The 26,622-nt window shown below is 49.8% G+C and overlaps 2 protein-coding genes and 1 pseudogene across 3 annotated transcripts; 2 read left to right on the forward strand and 1 right to left on the reverse strand.

Annotated features, from left to right (window-relative positions):
• Positions 1-570: 570 nt before the first annotated feature.
• P3H1 (prolyl 3-hydroxylase 1) lies at positions 571-19,877 on the reverse strand. Its single transcript, XM_065898218.1, has 15 exons — positions 19,390-19,877; positions 14,345-14,497; positions 12,808-12,997; positions 12,463-12,594; positions 11,474-11,613; positions 6,849-6,938; positions 6,491-6,543; positions 6,189-6,310; positions 4,382-4,509; positions 4,120-4,215; positions 3,536-3,686; positions 2,289-2,406; positions 1,825-1,900; positions 1,436-1,576; positions 571-1,044 (listed from the first exon to the last, which is right to left on the reverse strand). The coding sequence occupies exons 1-15, from the start codon at positions 19,852-19,854 to the stop codon at positions 889-891; spliced, it is 2,211 nt and encodes a 736-aa protein (XP_065754290.1). The 5' UTR covers positions 19,855-19,877; the 3' UTR covers positions 571-888.
• LOC136130422 (mitochondrial intermembrane space import and assembly protein 40 pseudogene) lies at positions 15,178-15,784 on the forward strand (annotated as a pseudogene).
• A 353-nt stretch (positions 19,878-20,230) lies between the features above and the next one.
• On the forward strand, positions 20,231-25,879 carry C1H1orf50 (chromosome 1 C1orf50 homolog). 2 transcript variants are annotated; one of them, XM_065893357.1, is made up of 5 exons: positions 20,231-20,305; positions 20,434-20,549; positions 24,405-24,491; positions 24,986-25,117; positions 25,495-25,879. In XM_065893357.1, the coding sequence occupies exons 1-5, from the start codon at positions 20,236-20,238 to the stop codon at positions 25,693-25,695; spliced, it is 606 nt and encodes a 201-aa protein (XP_065749429.1). In that variant the 5' UTR covers positions 20,231-20,235; the 3' UTR covers positions 25,696-25,879. The 2 variants fall into 2 exon arrangements, with proteins under 2 accessions (XP_065749429.1, XP_065749423.1); XM_065893351.1 differs by having other exon boundaries at positions 20,236-20,329; positions 20,437-20,549; positions 25,495-25,695.
• Positions 25,880-26,622: the final 743 nt, after the last annotated feature.

Below are 26,622 nucleotides of genomic sequence, written 5' to 3' on the forward strand. Positions count from 1 at the left end.
TGCCAGAGCACTGCTGACCGCTGCTAGCTGCCAGAGAAGGATTAGTAATAATCCCTGCCATCCACCCAGAGCGTTCCAGTTTACAAAATGCTGTCACGTCGGCGTCGCACGTGGGCCCCACAACTGCCCAGAGGTGGGCAGAGCAGCGATTATGGTCCCCGTTATACATATGACAACCCTGAGGTCTCTGAGGTTAAGGGTCTGGCCTGAGACTGCACAGGAAGTGGCCAAGCCGGGTACAGAGCTAGGCCTCTTCACACCATGCCTGCCACTGCATCCTGCCCAGAGCAATTTTTTTTTTTTTGCTGTACGCGGGGCCTCTCACTGTTGTGGCCTCTCCCGTTGCGGAGCACAGGCTCCGGACGCGCAGGCTCAACGGCCATGGCTCACGGGCCCAGCCGCTCCGCAGCATGTGGGATCTTCCCGGACCGGGGCACGAACCCATGTCCCCTGCATCGGCAGGCAGACTCTCAACCACTGCGCCACCAGGGAAGCCCCTCCAGAGCAATTTTTATCAAGTGAGACCTCTGGGGCCAATGGGCATATTTCCACTCTGAACAAACCACCGAGTAAAAAACCACGAATCATTTATTCTTTGGTGGTCTACACAGGCACTTAAATACTGTATTGCTGTCACGTAGCTGCCTGTGCAGGCCCCCGGAGTGGCTCTGGGCCTGCGTCCTGAGCCCTTGGTCAGGCCCAGGGGGAGAGGGCCGTCCTGCTATGTCCACTCCAAAAGCGGTAGCACCATGTGGATGGCTATGAGCAGAGTCCCCTCAGCTGGGGGGCAGACCTAAGTTCCCCACCGCTCCTCACCCGAGGCTGGCCAGTCCAGGGTGCAGGACAGAGTTCCTCACGTGGGTCTGATCACCGTCCACGTGTGAGCTGTCAGAGCTCATCCTTGTGCCCTGACTCACTGCTGGAGACAGACCCCTGTACGGGCTTGGGAAGCCCCTCCTGGGCTTCTTGGGGCTGTTCATGGGGGAGGTCCGTCTCTTCTGGGCTAAAGAGCATCTTCACCAGGTCATCCGCCTGCACCCTGTCCTGCAAGGACAAACCCCTGGCTGTTCAGAGAGGCCTCTGGACCAGGCACTCACCATCTCTCAGGTGCTCTTCTCCAGTGGCCTCCGAGCTCATCGTAATCCCAGCAGGTCCTACTCCTTGGGCAGAGGCAGCAGAGGTGGTACCCAGCGAGGGACCAAGAACCAGGATCACTCCCCATATTGTCCCCACTGCCCCCCACCTGGAGCCCCATTCCCAAGGCAGGAAGAAGGGCCGGGGACCACGGTGACACAGTGCCGAAGCGAGGAGTCTCTCTGGACTCCCAAGCCCAGTGCTTCTCTCACGTCTAAGCATCGGCAGTGGGACTGGGGAAGGTGGAAGCAGAACAAGGGCCCTGCCAGGAACAGGTCACAGCAGCGCCAACTGCTCTCACCCGCTCGCTGTGTCGAGCGTCCAAAGTGAACCACAGGGCGATGGCACAGCGCTGCCCTCTGGTGACAGCCTTCACTCCATGTGGGTTTTCTGTGCCCGAAGAGAATCCCACGGCCCTTCCGCACTGGGGCTGCACCTCTGCCTAAAGGGGACGAAGAGGGGGGTACACAGGACAGAGACCATAACCTGCCTTCAGAAGGGACATGGGGTCATTCAGGTCCAGGAGGGGATGGCTCCGCTGCCTGGCTTCCCAAAGACCAGAGCTAAAGAGAACAGGCGACTAGGCAGAGGCCCCCTGGTTTGGGGAGGGGAGTGCTGGCCACCAGGAAGGCCCCCTGCACCCTGAGGTTCTGTCTCCCCTCCCAGGGATGGGGACAACGGCGCACTCACCGTCACGGTCTTGGCATCTAGTTCAGTGAAAAAAAAGTTTCCTCCGTCGAAGTCTGCGTTCAGGTAAAGAATGGCACTGGGAAAGGCAGAGAGCACCTCGACACCGACTTCCTCTTCCCGCCCCTCAGACACCCACGGCTCCAGTGCCTTTATCTCCAAGTGCTCCCAACCAGCAGCAGGAGCGGGGGGGGGGGGCCTTCTCTGAAGCCTCACGGACATGACTCCTGACCTTCCCGCCTCCCTACCCTCGCCCCTGAGAATCCACCATGCCCTTCTCTGGGGTACTTCTGTACCAAGTCTACCTTTCCCTGTCCTACTCTCACACTGCTCTGTAATGATTCCCGTGTTATCTGACTCCCAATCCAGAGGATCCTGGACGCTGGGAGGAGCTGGTCCCAAACACGCATGTGTTGGGGGAGGGGGCAGGGCACAGGGCCCTGGGGGCCTCAGAGCAGAGCTGGCACCTGTAGTCCCGGAAGGTGTAGGCGGGGGGCTCCTTGATGCACACGAGGGCCTCCGCGTTCAGGATGCAGTTGTCCACGTGGACGGGGTGGCTACCGTCCTTCCTCTCGGCCTGTGCCTCTGCGGCCACGGAGACACACGTTAGTACTGGGGCACCTCAGGGGACACTGCAGCTCTCCTGCTGGCATGCGAGGGCAGGGGGGTCACTGCCAACCAGCTTCCCTTCCTCTGGTTGGATCCACGCTCTCCAAGTCTTTAGACACAGAGCAGCAGGCCTAACCTTAAACCCTTAACCTCGGTGAGTAAAAACAAGGCCTCACCCAGCCCTTCACCGCCTGCCGACTCTTCCTGGCTTCCTGGCTTCCCGCTGCCCAGGCCCCTGGGCCCCCACCTGGAGGACGGGACACACACAGTTGCGAGTCTGGCACATTCCTTGGGTGTGCCCAGATTTTGATAGAATTCCAAACTTTCTGAGGGAGAGTAAAGCCCTCTAATCTCTGCTGCCCATCAGGGTCATATCGGCACCAGGGGCCGCTGAAGGCTCTGGCATGACAGACCCGGCTGTGGGTCACGTGTGGTTCCTGGACACTGGCCGTGCCTCACCCCTCCTAGGGAATGCAAAAGGGAACATGACAGAGGGAGAGTGAACGATGAACAACCTCCAGCCTGCCCTAACTTGTAAAGTAAGTAGTTCTCTCAGAAATTTGGTATTTAACAATTAGTGACAGAGAACTTGCAACGCAGATCATGATTTACCTAAGGACACCTGTATGCCCAGTACCAGCGTTGAGAACCACTGACTTACAGGATGCAAAATACTCTTGAATGCAGCGCTCCGTAATTTGGCTTCTGAGGACCTCACCAGTCTTACGTGGCTGCCCCCCGTCCCCCCTTGACCGTACGCTCCAGAAGTGGCCGCTTTCTTAGTCCCCCAGCTGCCGGCTGCTCGATGCCTCCACTCCTCTGCTCAAGCTGCTGCCTCCGGCTCCAACGTCCTCCCGCTGCCCTGTCTACTCCACAACTCCCATTCATCCTGCGCAGCTCTCATCACCTCCTCTGGGAAGCCCTCCCGACTCCCCGGGGAGACTGACTCGAACTTCCTCTGCAGCACTCATCGCAGTGGTCTACGTTGGTTCCCCAGCAGGATGAAAGGGACCATATCCTGCTCTCCTCCGCGTCCTCCGCATCCAGCTGGTGCCTGGGTGGGCAGTGTGTACTGCGCGGGGGCTGCGGGTTGAGGGAGGCCCACCTTCGATCGCGGTGCGGCACACCAGGTGGGAGTAGGAGAAGTAGAGGGGGCTGTCCAGGTGGAAGTAGGACGCCATGACACGCCGCACCTTCTCCGTCACGTTGTAGTACAGGTGAGCGCTCTGCAGAGGAACCTTCCCTTCCTGTCCCAGCTGCCGAGGAGACCAGTGGTCAGCTACGCTACACGCTCCTCTGCGGGCCAACAGAGACCATAGGGGCGCCAGGCCCCGCTCCTCGCGCCACCAAGGACCAGTCCCTCTGCTTCCCATACACGACTCTCTGCCATCGCCCCCTCCCCTCGCCTTCACATTTCTCTTTATGAGTAACCTGCTCAGAGGTACAGCGGTTCTTCAGAAAGCGCTCTCAAGCTTGGGGTATCAATCTTGCTTGCTTGCCTCATTATTACACTAATAGCCATGGTTCAGAAGTCAAGCTCACCCAGCATGGTTTATCCTGCCTCCGTGGCAGCTGGAACGCTGACAGGCGGACACTTTGACCTCTCCTACCACCATCTCCAACTCCTCCCCAGAGCCTGCGCGTCCCCCTCCCCCTTCTCCACACTCTAGAACAGAGTACTGACCCTACCTTGAGGGCCTTGAAGACAGTGACGCCATAGAACTTTTCGCTGGGAGTGTGTGGGGAGGTCTGACCCCGGTAGCCATCTCCTAAAGTTGCTGCTGCCTACGAGGCCCCAAAAACAGGTGGAGTTAGCCAGGCAGCTGAGGGCCCAAGAAGAGGTGGTCGACTGCCCGCAGCAAGGGGCAGGCAATCGTTCAGCGCCTAAGAGGCACCTAGTCGGGGGAGGCTGGGCCCTTAGGGAGATGGCATGGTCACCGGGTTCCCTCACATTGGTCAGTCTCTGCAGCTCCCGGCACTCATCCTCAGAGATTACACCATCCATCACCACCCGCTGGGAACCGTTCAAGACTTTGGAGGTCATGGTGAGTCTGATACCGTCATAAAGCAGGGGGCCACCTGCAAAGCAATAACACCAGCTAAATCCAGCAGCAGTTCTGTCCAGACACTCTCCATCAGATATTGCCTTGCTGTAACGAAGAGAAATTCCAGTTGTTTCCCGTTCACCAGAGTAACCTCCCGTTTGGTCGCTTCCAAAGGTAGGGTGGTCCAGAGGATGGAACTTAGAGCTGAAGGGCAGGAGATCCAAGTCCTGGTCCACAGCTGTAGACTCCTGGGCTTTCACGCATTGTTGAGGAAACATCATAAAGACGTTCCTAAAACATGAGTTCAGGACCAGAAAGAACTGGGTTTGACTCCTGGATCCTCCACTTACTAGCTGTGTGACCTTGGCAAGTTACTTAACCTCCCTGAGCCTTATCTCATCTGTAAAACAGCATCTACCTCGTAAGTTTGATATAAAGAACAGTAAGACAACTTAAAAGTTTAGCATGATACTTGGCACCTAGTAAATGCTTAAAAGTTTAGCTACCATCATATCATCATCTATTTAAAATGAGGATCTTACAATCTGCCCAACCCACTTCCCAGGCGATTATGAGAATCAAGAGAAATAACAGGGTGAAAGCTCTCTGAAAACAAAGGAATGCTGGACAAATTCTTTAACGTGCTAATCTCATTAAATTAAGCACTTGTTAATTGAAGCAACTGTAGAGTAAAGGCCAGCCTTTCTCTCTTCTATTTCTCCTGGTGTCTCCCTGTGCTGGGGACATACCAGAGACCCAATTCCACTCCATCTGTTATTTACTGAGGCCTCAGCGTGTGCCAAGCACTGTGCTAGAAAAGGCAAGGGATTAACACCTGAAGACAGCACCTGTTCCAACAATTACACAAATGACCAACACAAGGCAGACCTTGTGAAAGTACAAAGGGCCTTGGAAGTTCAACAGAAATGGGGGTGGGCATCCCAACTGGCCTGGAGTTTAAGAAAGGCTCTGTAGGGTGGATCTGAGACGCCTCACGGGGAGAGATGATGCGAAGTGTATAGGAGGAGGCACAGGCCTGAACAAAGACTTGTGAGCAGAGAGAGGCCCAAGGACAAAGAGAAGGTATAAATGGGGAATGGTAGAACAAACGGTTACAGGGGCAGGCAGGGAGGACGGCATCAGAATCCCTGTGTTTGGAAGACTGCTCTAGCCCCCAGGTGGGAAGGGGCAAGGACAGATTGGAGGAGGAAAGATGAGTGCAGAGAGGAGGGGCTGGGGGCCTGATGCACGCCTGAGGCCATGGGCCAAGAAAAGGGTTGGGGAGAGAGAAAGATAGCAGAGTCCTAATTGGCAGGACCCCCCCAGAGGACTGGAGGGGATGGGCAAGGGGGGACCAGAGGAGACCTGAAGATTTTGAGGCTTGGTAACAGGACAAATGATGGCAGCTGGGAGAAAACAGTTTGGGGGTAAGGAGAGAGGACAAGTTTTCTCCTATAAATACTTACTGAAGCAAACTAAACTAGTGTCACTGTGACTCAGGAGTCTTACTTCTTAACCAAAGGCCCATTCTCAGTGCTCTTTGCAGGTGGAAGTCCCGTGGGTGAGGGAAGAAGGGCCACGCGGGGGTGAGCCCTGACCCGTGCCAGCTCACATCCTGAGGCTGCTCTCTAGGGGAGCTGCCCAGCTAACATGGGGACCACCAGCCTTGCTGCCTCCAGGACAGCCGAGGTGGCCCCACGCTCGTCCTCTCACCTTCCTGGGTCAGCCTGTCCACGTCCAGCGACTCCTTGGTCTTCTCTTCCACGAGGGTCTCAATCTCCTTCATAAGGTTTCCGATCTCCTGGGAGATGCGGGCGGCTGTTTCCCGTTCTGACCTGTGAGCACAGCCAGTCTGAGGGCTGTATTCCAGGGCCAGCCCAGGCCCCCACCCCAGCTTCCCAGACTGGACCTGCCCACCCCTTGCCAGGAGTTCACATCTGCCTCTGCCTGGGCTCAGGGAGCCTCAAGTGCTTCATCACACCGATCCAATCATGCAGTTTCTTCAAGGCCCTCACTTCTGTTTCTCTTGCAGTCTCTTGGGAATCACCTCTTCTGGAGTCCATGAATCCTAAAAGCAGAGTAGGAAAAAATGAACAGTGTCGGGTGACCTGCTGAATCTTCCAGGTCTCGATGCACATACTAGGGCCTACAGGGAATCCACCTTCTCACCGGCCTCCTTTCAGGAGATAAAGTGAGAGGTCTCTGGAACTGAGTCACCTGTACCTGGCTGCCCAGAATTCCCAGTCTCTCGTCCACGCAGATCTCCTGTTTGGCTCAACCCCGCAACGGCCCTCTCCCCAGAGGCACACGGTGTATAGCTCAGCCCATCCCTTGCATCCCCGCCCCACTCCAGCTCCCTGCACCCTGGCTCACCGGGTCAACAAAGGGAATTCCAAAAACGTCATAAGCGAAGAAGAGCAGTTCTTTCTCCAGCAGGCTTCGCTGGTGGTACTCCTGGGCACTCTGAGGAAACGCAGTGGGAGGGACGCCCTGGCACTCAGCCCTGCCGCTGACTCTAGCCCGCACTCCCCACCCCTACGTGCCACACTGTTGCCCCCCGTGTGACCCGAGGCTTCCTCTCCCACTAGCACTAGTGTGTCCGTCCCCCCGTTTGGGACAAAAGTCTCACGTCTGTGCTCAAGGGTTCCTCTTGCCTGACACAAGCAGTCCCTCTGAGGGTGGCATAGCCAGGCTTCCCTTATAGGGAAACAGCCCCCTTTCCTTCCCCTGCCGTTAATCTCTGAGGCAGAAAACCTGAGGATTCTCAGGACATACTCTTTAAGGAAGGAAAATTACTCCTTCTTAACTTCCACAGGAGTTCAACACACAGGGGAAGAAAAACCTAGGTGTTAGGTGACTCCTGCGTTATTCATTTAATCTTTACAGCCACCTTGGAGGTTGATGAGATTATCCTCATTTTACAGACAAAGACACTGAGGTACAGAGGGGATATGCAACTTGTTTGAGATGACACTATAGGAGGTGGTAGAGCAGGGACCTACATCCAAGCCTGGGTCTCTCCAATCCTAAAGCCCATGTGCTTTTTCCTATGCCATCTGCCTCCCCTCAGACTTGGAGTGGACGGTATCCCTCCCGGGAGTTGGGCCAGTGCAGAAGCAGCTGGGTCCAGCATCCGGCCATTCCCACACGTGCTCAGTGGTAGGGCTAACCCAGGGCAGGGAAACTAAGTACCTTCTGGGGTCACATCTTTCCCTAGGTGCCCTGCTAGTCTCCCAGCAGCAGAAGAAGGAAGGAAAAGAAAAAGAAGACATCATCAGTTGAAATAAAAGATGAGGGCAATAAGGAAAACTTTAAAGGCGTCAGTGAGGCCTATATCACCTCTTGTATTTACCCAAGAGGAAGATGGAAATTTTCTCCTAAGGAGTTTAAACAACTGGCCTCCCTCACCTAGTACTGGACACCAAGCTAGGTATGTGTCATCTCCTTTAATCCTCTCCAACTGCTCTATGAGCCTGCCAGGGAGCAAGTCCCACTTCTACCATTTACTCATTCAACACTGATGTACTGAGTATCAGCTATGTGTCAGAACTGTGCTGGCACTGGAATAAAGCAGGGAAACAGAGATTCCGGTCACCATGGGCAGCCATAGGCTGCTACGCAAGTTAACTCATTTCCTGGAGCCTAAAAGTCCTCATCTCGAAAATGGCAAGAATAGCGGCCACCTCACGGGGTGCCTGTGATGATTAAACACGATGATGGGTATAAACCACCTAGCTCAGTGCTTGGCCTGGGACAGGGCTCAACAGATGTTAGTTACCTTCTATCCAGAAGGGCAGTTCTAGTTAGAAATGGTAGACTGACCACTTATTTTCCCTTTCTGCCCCAGACTCACTAATATGACTATAAAGGGTCAGGGGGAGGGATCTTAACCAAGCAAAGAGACTAGGAGACGCGCCACCTCAAATTCAGACGGTCACCATCTAGCAGCCCAAGAGGACAACGACAAGGTAACCAGTCTCCATATGGGAGGGGGTGGCAAGAGGAGGGTTATTAGAGACTCTCAGGATTGCGGATCCAAGAAGGAAGAGCCTTGGTTTTCTTTTCTTTTTTTTTTTTTTTTTTGCGGTACGCGGGCCTCTCACTGTTGTGTCCTCTCCCGTTGCGAAGCACAGGCTCTGGACACGCAGGCTCAGCGGCCATGGCTCACGGGCCCAGCCGCTCCACGGCATGTGGGATCTTCCCCGGACCGGGGCACGAACCCGTGTCCCCTGCATCGGCAGGCGGACTCTCAACCACTGTGCCACCAGGGAAGCCTGAGCCTTGGTTTTTAACTTCAGGGTAGGTTGATGACCCCACCTCACTGGGTTGTTATGAGAATCAAACGAAAGAAAAGCTATGAAAAATTTTTGTAAACTATAAAATGCCACGCACATTTGAAGGGTGCTTATTTTCCACAGTAAGCGCCACACAACCAGAATGGGAGCTCTGTTACTGCCGCATCATCCACCTGCTTCCCCCAGTGAACAGAGGAAAAATGAGCCACCCTGGGCTGGAGTGCGGGCAGGGCAGGAGGCTGTGAGGGCGGAATCCTGCCACCCGTGTGCCCCGCGGCCAGCGCCGTGCACGTGTCTCCCAGGCTGGGAATGTGGTGCCTAATTAGACACTGAGAGGAGGGAGGCATGAACCCCCTGGCCCACCGCCAGTTCCACCTCTCCCCTCCTAGAGCCCCCCACCTCACTCAGGCCTCGGTGGCTCTCTCTGCACCATGATGGCCTCCGGCACCTCCCATTCTGAGCCCTGCCCCATCACATCACATCAGGCTGCTTAAAACCCTTTGACGGCTCACCACTGCCTGCCTCACACAGTAGGGTCCAAGGTCCTGGAGAGGCACTCAAGACCCCTCAAAAATCTGACCCTCCTGGGCCTCATTGCCTGCAACTCCCCAGCACCATCTTCCGTTCACATGGGACTGTGGTCCAGGTGCTTTGCATATGCTGTTCTCCATCTAAAAGGCCCTTCTCTGACTCGTTCACCTACTGAAGGCTTTTAAAACCAATTGTCAACACCACTGCCTCTTGTGAAGCCTTCCCGGACCCGCCAGTTGCTTACTTTTCCTCCGTGCTCCCACTCTACTATGATATTCACCACAGCATTTTACAAATCTTGGATTGTACACCTTTCCAAGGAGGTTTTAGATGGCATTCAAAAAGACATGAAAGTAGTACAAATGTAGCTAAAAGAAACCCCCGGAGTATCGATAGACATAAATAGAAATGTTCAGTCCTCTCCCACCTAGCCCCTGACCCACAGGCCCATGCCTGGGGGTGGGGGGGTTAATCCTGATGAACAGTTTCTTACCAATCTGTGCAGAAAGTTAAAAAACTTCAAAATATATATGTACTACCAAAAAATGTAAATAGAATACCACTACAGTTCTATGTCTTCTTTTTCTTTACCTAAAATTACATCATGGAGACAATTTCATATTGGTGTGTAGGAATCCACTCAAGCAACATAATGGTTATCTTGTACGTCACTGAATGAACGTGCCAATTTTATTTAACCAGTTCCCCAAATTGATAGCATTGAGCTTGTTTCCAGTTTTTTGCTTTTAGCGGCGGACTTCTGATGCACATCTGTGCACGGTTACCTTTGCACGCTTGTGTAGTACAGCCAAGGGTGAATCCCCGGCAGTCAGATCTCTGGGTACATGAACAGTACAGTTTGCAGCCCTACCAACAGCCCAGGTGTGTGCCTGCTTTCTCACCTCCTACGTGTGTCCAACAGACTTGTTGCATACACAACTGAGGGGCCTCTAGAGTAACTGTAGCTATCTCACTTTTTTTTTTTTCTTTGACAAAAGGAAAAACTGATCCAAAGTTACAGCTATTTTTAGACTGTAAGATTGGGTTTTGGAGAGGCCAGCAGGACACAAGTGATTGAGGGCCACAGTGACAAGCCACCTCATCTCAGAAGGTGGCAGAAGTTAGAGGTAAGAAAACCCGCCACCTGCTACTTATGTACCATCAGCAAGACCCCTGTGATGCTACCTGTCCACACAACACTTTGTACAGCACCTGTCGGCCCACTATCTCATTTGACCCTCGCACTTGTCCTGTGTTGAAGACAGAGCAAGACCCATAATCCTATTTTACAGAAGGAGAAAATGAGACTCAGAAGGGCAGTGCAGCACGTCTAAGATTCCACATGATGTGTCAAAAATCACATGGCTAGTAAGTAGAGGAGCCAGGACTTGAGTCCAGATTAGTGACTTCAAATCCACCTCATTGTTCTGGGCTCAAGAAGGAGAGGACCTAGGGCCTGTGCAAGGCATATGTACAAATATCGAGGTTCGCAGTACTGCACTTCATTAAGTTAAAAACAGAGAACTTTTCATGTTTTTAATACAAAAATGATACCCATTCACTGCAGGGAATTTAGAAAATATAAAGGAGCAAAACACAAAAATCACCCGTAATTCCAGAAATAGCCATCGTGAAGTGAACAGCACAAAGTACAGTCCCCCTGGCAGTGCAGGCGTGGGCCTGCTCCCACTTCAGTGCCTTTCGTTTTAGTCTTTCTATTACATAGATTTTTTTCCTTGTTTGGGAGTGAGATGGGTATAATGCTGAAACAGGGAGAGACAGAACAATGGCAGAAAGAAGCGGGGGCGGGGAAGAAAACTGAGGCAGAAAAGAGGTGAGTGAAAAAAAAATTTAGCGTGAAGTAGAAAATGATATATCTTGGCCAAGTCAAGTCTCAAAGTGGAGGTGCTGAGAAAGGGAAAGAACACGGCTGCTTTGCAGTTCTGCTTTTCCCTGCCGACTCGGAGCACAGACTTCGGGGCCCAGATTGTGCTAATTAAGGTACTGGCTTATTCCCCACTTTCTGTGCACTCACACCCACCCAGGCAACCTGCCCCCCCCCGCCCCCCCACTCACTGCCCGAGCAGCCCCGGCTCCTCCTCCTCTACCCCACTCTCTGCTTTCTGGTCTGGGTTCAGCTGGCAGCCATCCAAAGTAATGCAAGTCTCTCACCTCACGGGGGCCGATGGATCTGGCTTGCTCTTCTCCAAGCATGGCTGTGTAGTAGGCCAGATTCTGGCTCATCACCTCATCATTGGGGAAGAAGAGGAGATAGGTCTTGGCACATTCAATGGCCTGTGTGTAATTCCCAACTGCAAAGGGGAAAAAATGGCTGAGAAGAAAGCATCGAACCCTGGGTACCGTGAACCGCCTAGTGTTCAGTCTCAGCACAGCTCGAGGCAATGATGACGTGGCAAGGTGGCACCAGCTACATAACACGACTGCCTGATTTGGCGGGAGAAGTTGCAGAATAAATGATAGAACATACGATTGATTTTTAAGGTGCTCAGTGTCTGCAAGTAATTCAAACATTGGCCCTAATATTCCCAATCAGTAGACCAATTTCAGGAATATTCCCCCGTCTTCCTACCTTTTCTTCCCTATGGATTTTCAGAAGAGAACGGAAGATTACAATAGCAGGTTGTCTCTTTGGCAGAGTTCTTGTTGATATGTGTTGGTCTCCTCAACCATAAAAGTGTATATTCTTGAATATGCTGTGATGTTTAGCACACAGTGGGGACTCAGTAACTAAGACCCACCGACTTGTTGCTTTTCTGGATACTGACAGCCCCCTCACCCCACCCCAGAGCATCAGTGCTACATGAGGGAGAAGGGCGGGGAAATGCCCTGTGAGCTGGTTTAAATGGAAGCACACCCTTGCCTTTACTATAACTTAACTCAGGTGCAAAATGAGATTATAAATGTTATAGAGGGGACCAGAGGGTGAGGCCCTAGAGTCTCCCTCCCTCAGCTTCTCAGGCTGCTGGTACCGCTTCTTGGAAGGTGGCTTGTAACAAGGTATTCAGGGATCACCTGGCATGGTGCCTGCCAGAGCCCAAGAGAGAAACCAAGCAGCCTGAAGAAGCACAGTGGCCATAATGCCTGCCTTCCTTGCTTTTGGCTCAGTGAAAAGCAGCTGAGAAAGAGAAGGGAGGCCTTACTGTTGTAGTAGGCAAACTGCAGATAATCATAATGCGATGGGAGGAAGTCTTCAAAGGGCTTCTCTCGACCTGGGTGCGAAGCAAGCTCCGTGACACAGTTCTGCTTACAGCTGAGGACCTGGACGTAATGGTCTGAAAGGAATCGAGGAGGGGGAAGAACCATAAGGTCAATTTCCAGGATTCAAATGCTGCTTAAGATGAACAAATTCAAGCGGAAGCAGTTTTCAGTCAGATTCCCGGATTTGAGAGATTCAGGAACGAGGCTGAAGACGCTGTGTCTGCAGAGTCACGTTGTTGCCCTCAGAACCCAGAGGCCTGGCCGAGGGCTGGGTTTGGGGCCCGCACCTGTGATGGCCTGGAAGAGGTCGGCGTTGTATTCCAGGTAGTTGTATCCGTCGTAGTCATAGGGCCCTTCACAGAGGGCACGGCACTCCTCGTCTGCCGCGAAGTACTCCCGCAGCGCCGTCTCCAGGTGGGGCACGGCTTCCTGCAGCTGCTCCTCGGAGTAGAGGCGCACTCCCAGCCGAAACTCATGCTACTGGGAGGAAGGGGTACTCAGATGCAGGGCAGACTGCGGACAGCCCTCCCTCCTTGCCCACGGCCACCTCCACGGGCATCCCCGTAGCCCTCTCAGGTTACGGATGGAAAGGGTGGCTGCTACACAAAGAAAGCCTGCTGGAAACGGTCTTTACTTAGTCTTTACATCTGACTTTCTTTGGAAATTTGAAAACATTTAACTCGATCTACTTGAAAGATATATGGGAATTCACTGTCATTTTCTTGCACTTTTTTTGTGGGGCTGCAAGTTTTCAAAATAAAAATTTAATAAAAGAAATTTTAACTCTTAGCTATCAGAATGTGGTCTGAGGTGATGAAAGCAATCTTTCTAGCAGTAAGGACGGATTTGGGCTGCTGCAGCTGATTAGAGACTTTGCTTCTGCTCTCTGTGGGACATGGCTCCCTTCTTGCGGACAATAACCATTTTCATTTGTCACAGAATCACTAAAAAAGAAAAAAAAAGAAAAAAATCCAAACTGTGTAGAGTTGTATAATGTACTAGATGTACACAGTTTACTTTTAAAAGTCATTTTGATGTTGTTTCTAATATGCCTATTTCTAAACTACAACATATGCCCTTTATGAAAATGCTATATCGGGACTTCCCTGGTGGTCCAGTGGCTAAGGCTCTGTGCTCCCAATGCAGGGGGCCCAGGTTCAATCCCTGGTCAGGGAACTAGATCCCACCTGTGGCAACTAAAGATCCCGTGTGCTGCAACGAAGATTCCCCGCAGGCCACAACTAAGACCCGGCGCAGCCAAATAAATAAACATTTTTAAAAAATTCTATGTCATCATAGACAATACCTCTTATGGGACACAGACTTTTCCTGCTAAATAAATAGAATAAGAACATTGAGGAATACTGTACCACTCACTGTAGTGAAAAGCAAAAACCTACATGACCAAAAAAATTTGACAAGTAAATGAATACGATGTGTGCCTAAGACGGATTGTCATGCACCCACTAAACATTGTGTTTTCAAAGAAAATTTGAAGACATGAGAAAAGACGCATCAGCACCACAGGTTAGTTCAAAAGGGACGATGAAAAATACATGCACGATATGACGCCAAATTAGGTTTAAAAATTAGAAATACTGGAGACTTAAAAGATAGGCCAAAATATCAACTACTGGTTTTCTGAAGGTGGCACTATTATAGATGATTACTTTCTGTTTTTTACGTATTTGCATTTTTCTAATGTTGTACAATGAACACACATTACTTCTGTAATCAGAAAGCAACCCTAGTGAATGTCACTATAATAAAAAGAAAGAGCGAGAGAAAGGGATAGCGTTTTTTTTGTTTGTTTTTTGTTTTCACCATGTGGGGTTTGGCCTCAAGATCCTTGAAGTCGGCTTCCTTCACCCCAGACATGGTTTGGTAATAGTCCAGGTTCTGACGCATCTCCATGTGCTCAGGATTGCCCACGAAGAAGGTATGAGCTGCTGCTACGGCTTTCTCCAACTTGTTTATCTAAGGGTGAAGAGCAAGAACATGGTTGCCACATCCAGACCTTGACGGTTTGTGTCCAAACGTGCAGTTCACAGTAAACAGGAAATCCCGCCTTCCTGAACCTTCCACTCAGTGTGCCTCAGCCCCCGCCAAGCCCAGGAAACACACCTATTGCAGGAACTACATACCAGAGATTAGAAGCAGGGGGCCCTGGGCAGGTTTTCAGCTATTTCCCAAATCAGCATTAGAGATTCCTCAAATTACAGGAGGCAATGCTTCAGAAGTGTAAACATTCTATTCTACAACAAGGGTGGTATTGTAGGGGGAATGCTATGGAAGACTGACTGTCTAAATAATAGACTCTTGAGCTTTGGATGAGGCGACTAAACTGAAGAAAGTCTAAGGAGTCAAGGATTAAGGGGTGGGGAGAAACAGCAGTTAACAATTAGACCATGCCAAAGAAGTTGCCTAGGGGGGAAAAAAAAAATATATATATATATAATATATATATATATATAATGTATATGTATATATATATTTTTTCCTCTGCGTACGTGTTTTTGACACATTCAGGGAAAAGATGGGTGGCTGAAAAGTCTTAAGATCCTATACAAAATCTAGACATGGCATCTTCTGACTTTTCAAAGCCCAGGGCTCATGAGGTTAAAATAAGTGGCTATACAGAAATCTGAGGGGGGAGAATGTGCTACAGGTAACAATCATGCCCATAGCAATGGACTCCAGCATATCAAAATTATACAGCTTCATATGTAGAATCCAAAATAAATCACTAGGTGGGTCCGCGCGGGTCTCCAAGCCGCCTGCCTGGCAGCGGAGAGGTCACGGTGTGAGGCCGCCGCCAAGCGCCGCGAGGTCGGAGTGCTGGGCTGCGCTGTGGCCTACTGCAGGCAGGAAGGGAAGGATCGAATCATATTTGTGACCAAAGAAGACCATGAAACTCCAAGCAACGCGGGGCTGCTGGCCGACGACCCCAACGATCCGTAAGAGGAGCACTGACGGATCCTGCCCGATGGAGACCTCAGCTGTAACTGCCCGTGCCTTGGGGGCATGGCCAACGGCCCGTGTGGGAAACAGTTCAAGGCGGCCTTTTTCTGCTTCCACTGTAGCACAGAGGATGTCAAGGGGTCGGACTGTGTAGACCAGTTCCAGGCCATGCAGGAGTGCATGCAGAAGTACCCGGACCTCTATCCCCAGGAGGAGGACGAGGAGGAGAAGCCAGCAGATCGATTAGAGGAATCGGCCGCTTCTGAGGTCGCCGCGACCAAAGAACAGAAGGGGTCCAGCTAATGAAGGCCTGGGGCGCTGGGCTCCAGCCTCCTCCAGAGTATATGAACCTCTCCAAGGAAGTGTCTCTCCCTTTGTTGTTCTGTGCGTGTAATGTACAAAATAACGTATTGTGCTGATCAGGGGTCTTGGCCCCTTGACATATACACTGAAAAATGGGTTGTATGTATGTGTAGCTCACATGAACCTAACAGCGAATGTAGCTGCCATTTCTGAATTCTCTTCTCAGATTGTCCTGAATGTTGCCACTTTGAAATAACGTGCTGAATAATCCCAGCGATCAAAAATCATTATCTGAGAGTGTCTCTTGTGAGCGAGCTGATTTATTCTGATTCATTGTATCCCTTTTAGTAGATTTTATACCCAGTTGGAAAGTGAAATAGAAACAAAACATCTTCCTTTAAAAATGCTGGAGCGGGGCTTCCCTGGTGGCGCAGTGGTTGAGAGCCTGCCTACCGATGCAGGACACACGGGTTCGTGCCCCGGTCCGGGAAGATCCCACATGCCGCGGAGCGGCTGGGCCCGTGAGCCATGGCCGCTGAGCCTGCGCATCTGGAGCCTGTGCTCCGCAACGGGAGAAGCCACAACAGTGAGAGGCCCGCGTACTGCAAAAAAAATAATAATAATCCTGGAGCAGGGCCATTCCTTGTAGAAGAGGCAGGATGATCAGCCCTTGAGTATTTGACGAAGTGCTATGCTTCATTTCTGATATATTTTGGTCTCCAGTTTGCATTGAGCTCCAGGTTTTCTACGTTTGGAAAACAGAGTTTTGGACCCTCTGAGTGACTCCCTTTGTAAGTGAAGAGAAAGGCTGTTTTTTTTCTGTTCTTGTTATTCCAAAAGCCCTGGTTTGGGGTCTGTGTTCACACTGGCTCTGTCTCAGCCTGTTCAGATGCAATGTTCTTGAGAGGTGGGGACCTAATCATTACCAAAGTAGCACCCGAGAGAGGAAATGGTATCAATTAAAAGGAAAACATGATTTTTACCTGAAAAAAAAAATCATTGATGATCTAATGATTAATTACATAGGTTGTGGTGTCAGACTGGTGACAAAGGTAGGTTTACTTATTCACTTGTTGGGGCTTTAGGCAAGTTAAAGTTTACTCTCTAAACTCAGTTCTCTAATTGGTTATCTGAAGATAGTACTCACTACCTCACAGGATTGCTGGGAAAGTTAAATGGGAGGATATATATCCAGCTTCTAACACATGGTTCTGGGCACATATTAAGTGCTTAATAAATGTTAGCTCGGGCTTCCCTGGTGGCGCAGTGGTTGAGAATCTGCCTGCCAATGCAGGGGACACGGGTTCGAGCCCTGGTCTGGGAAGATCCCACATGCCGTGGAGCAACTAGGCCCGTAAGCCACAACTACTGAGCCTGCGCGTCTGGAGCCTGTGCTCCGCAACAAGAGAGGCCGCGATAGTGAGAGGCCCGCGCACCGCGATGAAGAGTGGCCCCCGCTCGCCGCAACTAGAGAAAGCCCTCGCACAGAAACAAAGACCCAACACAGCCAAATAAATAAATAGCGTTCCCTTTAAAAAAAATAAAATAAAATAAATGTTAGCTCAATAAATGTAAATCCTAGCACATTAGTAATATGCTAAGAAAATTATTTTTTCTTTTCTGATCATCAGTACTAGTAAATGCACACTAAACAAGAAGTCAGCCCTGGCTGTGACCCCCAAATAGCTAGATGACCTACGGTCAACAGTCGCCATCTCTGTACCTCAGTTGCCTTAATTATAAAATTAGAAATTCTTTCAAGTCTGTCCCTTTTATGGATTGATTCTCTCTCCCATATCTTTCAGCACTGCTCTTGCCTTTCTCTGTTCTCCATCTCCACACCCCTCACCCCACCCCCAGCCCTTCTTTACCCTCTAAGCACGAAGCACCTCATTTCTTTCTCTTATGTGGACAACTGAAGTCATCTCCTAATGGTTCACGCTGCCACCACTTTCTCCTTCTCCCAAGGCCTACGTCACATGGCTTCCAGAATTAGCATTCTACAGCCCAGTTCTGACGATGGCTCCTTGAAGCCTGCAGAATTCTCTTCCCAGTCTGGCCCCACTCTATCGTGAATGGCCATCCTTCCTCTCCTCTAACAATATTTGAGATCAGCTTCAAATGTCACCTCTTCTTTCAAGTCTAACTTCTCTGACACAAAGCTAGATTCCTCCTCCTTTGTGTTCCCACAGCTGGATGTACATACCCTTTCAGTAGCCCTTACTACTAAAGTGACTCTTAACAGCAAAGCAAGGTAACACAAAAAAATATAAAGTCAAGCATTTTAATTACCTGTACAAGAACTGGGATGTAGTAAGTATTCAATAAATGTCAAAGAATTTTAAAAAGTGCTGTTAAGTGACATGACCAAAGACATAGCCCAATTATTTTGGTTTCAAGTCCAGCACTCTTCTGGGAAACTAGGAGGAATGGACCAGAACTGTGTAAGCATAATGCTTGTGGAAAGGTGGAAATTTGAGGTCCCCAAGATTTTCTAAGTCTCTCTTTAGGTTGAATTGAAGGTCTGTTAAACTATGGATATAATAGATACCCGGCACAGCTCTTTCTTCCTTTTTTTTTTTTTTTAATTAATTAATTAATTTTTGGCTGCGTTGGGTCTTCATTGCTGCGCACGGGCTTTCTCTAGTTGCAGCTAGCGGGGACTACTGCTCGTTGCAGTGCGCAGGCTTCTCATTGCGGTGGCTTCTCTTGTTGCGGAGCACGGGCTCTAGGCGCGCGGGCTTCAGTAGTTGTGGCATGCAGGCTCAGTAGTTGTGGTGCACGGGCTTAGTTGCTCCGCAGCATGTGGGATCTTCCCAGACCAGGGAACGAACCCATGTCCCCTGCATTGGCAGGCAGATTCTTAACCACTGCACCACCAGGGAAGTCCCTCCTTCTTCCTTTTTTCCCCAACAAAATGGGCTAATAACAGCACTTACTTTACAGGATATTGCCAGGATCTGGGCAAATGAATTAATAAACGCAAAGTACTTAATAGTGCCTGAAAGTATGTGTTGGCTCTCATTATCATCATAAATCAGAAGCACTCCAAATCTATGTATACACTTGGAATTAAGGCACTCTGGAATTCCTAAAAGTACTCATTTTCTTTGGAAACCTGACCAGCCAGAGGGTCCCTTACAGGGAGGGGCCAGACAGCCTCTACTGGCGACGTGGCAACCTCATGTCCTGAAAGAAAGCTGTTGCACTCGGGCAGCAGGAAAAGCATCACTGAAGAGCGAACCGGAAGGAAGATACTGTAGAAAGGTCTTAGCTTCTCACTCGGTAACTTACAACAAAATTAGGATCAGAGACCCAAGCTGTCGCTGTAGTTCCCTCTAAGAGGCCTCTCGGGGAACACAAGACCAAGTTTTGCTTGGTCTGTGCCTTAACCCCGGCTGGATCTTTGGGGTCACCATCTGCCTATGCGAACCGGCGAGGCTGGTCTCCCGGCAGGGTCTCTGCTCTCCCTGGATCCGGGAAGAGCTCCCTGGCCAAGACGCCACTTTCCCTCTCCGCGAGCACTTCCCTGGCCCCCCAAGTTCCCCCGGGCCAACCACACCCAGAAGGACCCCGGCCGCCCCGGGGCCCAGGCAGATCTGCACCTTGAAGTAGGCGACCTGTAGGTAGTTGTATGGGCTCCGCTTGCTGAACTCCAATTCCAGCTCCTCGCTGAGCGAGTGGGTGGCCGACGGCCCGAGGCAGCGGCGCAGGCAAGCGGCGCGGCGCAGCAAGCCCCCGAAGAAACGTAGGTCGTGCAGGGCGGCGGCGCCCGAGGCCTGCGCCAGGCTGGGAGGCGAGTCCGGGTCCAGCTCCCATGGGAGGTCGGCGGCACACCGGGTGCGGCAGCGCAGGCGAAGGGCGCGCAGGGCGGCCCGCGAACGCAACGCTCGCTCCATGCTCAGAACCACCCCGGCCCAGTCACCGCGAGCATAGGCCGCGGTCCCCTCCGCGAAGAGCAGATCAGGCGCCGTCATGTCCCATTCCGCCTCGGACTCCGCCTCGGCCCGGCAGGCAGCGGTGGCGACCGCCAGCAATGTGGTCAGCAGCCTCAACGAGCGCGCCGCCATGGCCGCTCAGACCTAACGGGACCGCTGGTCACCGGCCAGGGAGGCCAGGGAAGCCCAAGTCCCACCCCCGGGAATCCCCGCCCCGGAGTGAAGCCCCGCCCCGAGTGAAGCCCCGCCTCCCAAACCCGGCAGCGCACGCCCAGGAGGCTGCACCGCCTCTTTGGCCTTCCCCCAGCCTGGACCCCGCCCCTCAGCGGAACCAGGAGCGCCAGCCGCAGCCACGCCTCCGAGCTCCGGGCAGCTCCGACACCCAATGGCCAGGGAACACGGAAGCTCCGCCCATGGGCCTTTTTGCGCATGCTCTGCAGCCTCGCACCGCCCGGGTAGTAGGGAGAAGGTGCTGTCGTGGGAGACGCTGCTGTCGTGGGAGACGCTGCTGTCATGGAAGACGCTGCAACGCCCGGGACGACCCAGGGAGTCATAGAAAACCAAGGAGTTCTGTCGGCGGCAGGTTGGGGAGTTAGGCGGGGCGGGAGTCAGTTGGGGAAACGAAGCCCTCCCGGAGTAGCTAGTCTGCCGGGCTCCGCGGGAGGCCGAGGGCGGGTGCTCACGGCTTGTGTTCCTGGGTGTGTGTCGCAGGAGCCCTAGTGGAGCTCACCCCGACCCCCGGCGGCCTGGCCCTGGTGAGCCCCTACCACACCCACCGGGTCGGAGACCCCTTAGACCTCGTGGCGCTCGCAGAGCAGGTGCAGAAGGTGAGGAGGTGCGGCTGGGAAAGTAAATGACCAGCTTCGTGCACGTTTGCTCTTCCAAACCACTTAGTGTGGGGTAGCATTTGTTCTCGTCTCCATTTTATACGCGGGGAAAACTGATGGTCATGGTGAGTCGGTGGCCTGACTCCAACTGATCTTCTGAGACCAAAGACCCCTTCAGCTGCAAATTGAGTGCCCATAATCTCCCTTCGTGGGAAGGTTTGCACAGTACTTTAAATATTCATGATTTCATTTGGGCCTTAGGACAGCCCTGTCAGGTAGGCAGTACGGTTATTCTTCCTATTTGACACGTGAAGGGAAGTGTCCAGGGACCTTTCAAGATCACTCTAACGCAGTTCTGCAGGGATGCATAGCCCGCTTACTTTAAACTGCTTCCCTAAGATCTTTACTTCTGACCGGAGGGCTTGTAGAGCTTAACATCTTTTAGAAGAGCAGGGACTCTTAAGTTTTGCCCTCTGTCTTCATTCACTGGACACAGTATTCCCAAGCCCAGTGCTTAGACATTGGTTGCCGAAAGAAGTAAAATAAGGAGGAAATATGATGTAACAGGAATAGCACTGGGAGTTTGGACACATGCGTTTTAATCTCAGCTTTGATATTAACTTGCATTGTGACTTGAGATAAATTACTTTTTTCTGGACCTCAGCTTCTTTATCTATGAAGTGCAGGGTGTGAACTAGGAGAGCTCCTAGATCTACATTTCTTGAAAAACCAGATTTCATCTAATCTTTCTTACCAAGACGTCCAGTTATAGAACCCTCTTTGATATGTACAGGTACAGGGCCTTGCTACTTTAAAGTTTATGCTATCCCCCTCGTCCTTGTATACACGATCACATTTGGCCTTGGTTATGGTCAAAGACCTTCGTTTTGCTCAAAAAAAATTTAATAATTAATGTGCTCAGATTCCCTTACATGTACATCTCTCTACTTCAGTTTTGTTTTTTTTAATTAAGAAATTTTCAAATGCTTAGGAAAGCTCATTTGATTCAAATCATGTGCTTTCTCTTTTCTAGAGAGGTGGGAAGCAAGGTATAACTTTTATGGATTAGGAGAACATTGTGTGTCTGTTTAATCAGATGACCTATTGGGAGGGAGGCTCCCAAAATCAGATCTTAGGCAAAACATTTTAAGTGGGTTACTGAGTGACCATTATGTGTATTACAAGGGCCTGAAACAAAGAAAGAAGGAACATGGTTTTTGTCCTTTAGCCTATAATCAATTTAGGGAAACACAGAGGATGCATTATTGTGCTGCTTCCATTTTTCCAGTATTAGTCTTTGAGAAGCTGAAGAAAAAACACTATGGAGATAAAGAGAATCAAGCATATTTCAATCCGTGTACTGAAATGTACTTTCTAGCAGGACTGACTTCTTAACATGCCATTTAGGCATTCGTGTGTGAAAGCTCGGGAACCCTGGTTTTAAGGCATGAACTTTGGAATCAGACTGATCTGTGTTGAAATCTTTAACTGCCATTTATTAGCTATGAAACCTTGGATAGGTTGCTTCACCTCTCTGAGTCTATTTCCTAAAATGAGAAAGTGAAGTTGGAGTTCATCATCTCCAACTTCATAAGGTGTTATGAAAATTAAATGAGACAGTATGCAAAGGGCCTCAGAGTGATTAGGGCCAGAGTTTGTGCTTATCATTATCGGTACTCTTTGTGTCATTTCTGTTTTAATTAGGCTCATTTGTGCACAAATGACAGATTTGTTGCCCCCTTAAGAGAAAGGAGAGTTATTGTAAGGCCACTCCTAACCCAGAACTATCCTAGCTCTAGGAACCACCTGTTCTCTCCTTGGCCATAAGGTGCCTTATTGTCCTTGGAACAAAATGCAAATTCTTGTGTCAAGGGCCATAAAGCCTTACATGATCTGGTCCCTGCACTCTTTTTTTTTTTTGCGGTGCGCGGGCCTCTCACTGTTGTGGCCTCTCCCGTTGCGGAGCACAGGCTCCAGACACGCAGGATCAGCGGCCGTGGCTCACGGGCCCAGCCGCTCCGCGGCATGTGGGATCTTCCCGGACCGGGGCACGAACCCGTGCCCACCCCATCCAAATGACAGTATTATTAAATTGAATTTGAATGCCTCTAGACTACACATGCATTCTAATTCCTGCAGTCCTCACCACTCCCTGTTATTAAACCAGTTGCTTCATTCGTCATCTTTGATCTGCTTCTAGCACATAATTATGGTTATTTCCTTCATAATAGTGCATCATTGTTCCAAGTACATACAGCACTAATTATCTTTCTTTTTGGTGTCTGTATCACTCCCCAGGGCTGTGCTATGCAATATGGTAGCCACTAGCTTCATATGGCTGTTGAGCCTTGGAACGTGTGGTTAGTGCATGCAGCTGAGAAACTGAGTTTTAAATTTTAATGTAAATTTGTTACTGAGCCCAAGCTTGCTCTGCTCACTGCACAACAGGTCAGTAAATCGGGAGACGAGGTGTTGAGGCAAGGAATAGTGATGTTATTCGGAAAGCCGGGTGTCTGAGAAGCTGGCAGACTAATGTCCTATAGTGCCATCTTATCGGGGTCTGGATGCCAATTTCGTTTATAGAACAGAGAGAGGGAAGAGGTGAGGAAGTAAAGAGGCCATAAGTCTTGCAAAATATCTCCTGGCTTGGCTAGTTTTGGGGAGGGGATGTGTTAATTTTTTCTTTTTTGCAGCCATTCACAGGTGGGCAGGGTCAGAATGTCTCCTGGTGAGCAGAACAAAAGCACTTTAGTTTAACATTCAGGCAGAGGGGCAGGGTTCCTAAGGCAAGCCATTATGTATGCTTATCCTATAGACAGCATCATTTTAGTGATTATAGTAACAAAAGCAGTGAAAAGCAAAGGTTAAAGTAAAAGAAACAGATTCAACATGGAGTCAGATTCTGTTCTTCCCTGTAACAATTTTAATTAATTTAAATTTTAAAACCTGGTAATTGATTCAATTACTGGAAACTTTTAAGTATATTTGGAACAATTTGAGTATGTAAATCAACTCTTTCAACTGTAAATTTTATGAAGTCTCAATACAGATCAAGTTTTTCCTGTGAAAATTTAGCATCCAAATTGATAGGTGCTGTGAATATAAAATATACACTTAATATGAAATGTAAAATATCTCTTAACAATTTTTATATTGATTACATGTTGAAATGATATTTTTTTGATAGGTTAAATAAAATATTAGATTTTTCTTTTTTTTCTTTTTTGGCCGCACCATGCAGCTTGCAGAATCTTAGTTCCCTGACCAGAGATTGAACCTGGGCCACCGCAGTGAAAGTGCCGAGTGCAAACCACTGGACTTCCAGGGCATTCTGTATATTATTATAATTAATTTTACTTATTTATTTTTACTTTTAACATGGCTACTAGAACATTTAAATAGAAAAGGAGCACTTATGGGGCTTCCCTGGTGGCGCAGTGGTTGAGAGTCCGCCTGCCGATGCAGGGTACACGGGTTCATGCCCCGGTCCGGGAGGATCCCACATGCCACGGAGCGGCTGGGCCCGTGAGCCATGGCCACTGAGCCTGCGCGTCCGGAGCCTGTGCTCTGCCACGGGAGAGGCCACAACAGTGAGAGGCCCGCGTACCGCAAAAAAAAAAAAAGAAAAGGAGCACTTATTTCTGTGGTGTGGGTCATGTCAGCATTGGCTTTTTGTAAGCAGTACTGTTTGAGCTGGGCCTTGTGATGAGTGGGCGTTCATGGGGGAATGGTGAGAATGGGAAGAGTATTTTAGGCATAAGCAAAGATGTTGACATAACATTGGGATCTAAATAAGAACATCGTAGATTTCTTATCCTTTTTTTGACCCACAGTTCAGTTTTTTTCTCACCTTAGGCTAATGAATTTGTCAGAGCAAATGCCACCAACAAGCTGACAGTCATAGCCGAGCAAATCGAACATTTGCAAGAACAAGCCAGGAAAGTAAGTAGTGGCTTTTAGGTAAGTGTTCGTTTTCTTCGCTTAGTTCATAGGATTGACTGAACTTGCTTATAATCATTGTAACTTACTTGTTTCAGTACCTCCTAGAAATATAGAAGTGTTGAGTAAAATAGAATAAGACCAAGAGGTTAAGTATAAGTGTTTTCACTGGGAGAAAGTTCAGTGAGATAAAGCATTTTGAGGGGAAACTATGAAAGAAATGTACTGACCACAGAAAAATTGGAAAGAAATGTAAAAACCATTCAAAAGCCAGTAACACTCAACGTTTTGAAATACAGTTTTCCTAAAGGCATTTTTACAGCATAGTAGCGTAGCATCGTGTAATTTTTCTCTGCAGTATCATCTGGATCTCAGTCGTGATTCACTGCTGTGGGGGAGCAAGACCCTAGGCATCAAACGGTTTCCAGATTTTGAGTGGGATGGTCCTTGCGTATGAGTGCCTGTTACCTAATTGGTTACACCTCTGCGGTTCTTAGGTATTGGAGGATGCTCGCAGAGATGCTGACTTGCACCATGTAGCTTGTAATATAGTGAAAAAGCCTGGCAACATTTACTACCTTTATAAACGGGAGAGCGGTCAGCGGTATTTTTCCATTATTTCTCCAAAGGTAAGAACATTTAATTTTTGCACAAAAATCTACTCTTGTCTTTGAGAAATTCTTGGGTGTGTGTTTGTGTGTGTGTGTGTGTGGTATGTGTTGCGTGTGAGAAAATGTAGGTATAGGGGTTGGGAAGTGGTTTTCTAGAAAACTGGAGGTGGCGTGAGCCCAGACATGACTCTGAAAAATATGCATGTGCTTAAATTATTTCACAGTCGTTATCTCTGTTAAGGGAGGTATCTGATGTGTAATGTAATGGTTTCCAAGAATGATTCTGACTGGTCTGGAGTGAAAAGCTAAAAAAGAAAATTGTGGTAGAATTAGGACACAAGCTCAGTTTCTTTATCTCCTGCCCTGATCAGAACTGACTCCTTTGCCTTCTCTAGGAATGGGGGACAGGTTGTCCACATGACTTCCTTGGTGCGTACAAGCTACAGCACGACTTGTCCTGGACTCCGTATGAGGACGCTGAGAAGCAGGATGCTAAAATCAGCATCGTGACCAAGTTGCTAAGCCAGCCAGTGGCTCTGCCTCGGAGCACTGAACCCAGCTTCCAGGGCTTCACTTCCACTGAGAGTGGACTCTGACAAAGGCTGTCATGGCTAGGAACTGTCACCTCCTTGTTGCCCCAATCTCTGCCTTGATGGGAGGTGGCATGAGAATCGAGGGCACGTAGGGGAATCATGAACTTCTTTGAAGGTGGTCCTGTGTGAATGTAAATGCTGTCGTTATTACTTTTAGCTGGGATGGTAAAGAATCACATCAGTCTCTTTTGGGATCCTCTCCAGGTCACAGATACTCAACTCGTCAGTTTCAGAGTATTGGCCAGTGTACTTTGCTTCTCCTTTATCTCCATCTGTTCTCCCATAAGTCAGAGCATTAGAGAAAGAAGGGCTGCTTCTTCCCTCGAAAAGATTGGCAGGTCATTTTCCAGAGAGGACTGTTGTTAGTCTCTTAGTAACTAGAAGTGTTTGAGATTGGGGTTGTGGCTATTGAACAGTTGGTGCAACTCCAGCTTCAGATTCGTCTGGGAACCGGAATGTTGGGTACTGGCGGATGATAAACGGCTTGGCTTGGCTCGCGAGCGAGTGTGTGGTTCTGGTATTTCTGCACGATTGATAAGGTTTGGCTTGTCCCATTCTGCTCTTTCTGCTGAGCTAGGATGACTGGAGAATTTAAGGCAGCAGCAATGGCCACGTTTGGGGACAGTCAGCCTCTAAACTCACAGAATTTTAGACTTGGAAGAGATTTTGGAGGCTACCACTAACAACGTTATGAATCCACCCTCTAGCCCCACTGAGCAGGAGCTCCAGAGTTCCGCCATCTGCAGCAGGAAGAATCCATTAAGTGGCAACTTTAGAATATTGTGGAAAAGAGAATAGGACAGCGGGTGAGAAACAAGAAAAACAGCCAACCTGTTGATTATGAGTTAACTCGGATTAAAATTCACTTTGACCTGAATTATTCAGGAACTTAACAGAAGCTTTTTGGCTGAGTTACTCTATGCTGATTCT

The sequence above is a fragment of the Phocoena phocoena genome, chromosome 1 (genome assembly GCF_963924675.1).
Source record: "Phocoena phocoena chromosome 1, mPhoPho1.1, whole genome shotgun sequence".
NCBI classification, from domain to species: Eukaryota; Metazoa; Chordata; class Mammalia; order Artiodactyla; family Phocoenidae; genus Phocoena; species Phocoena phocoena.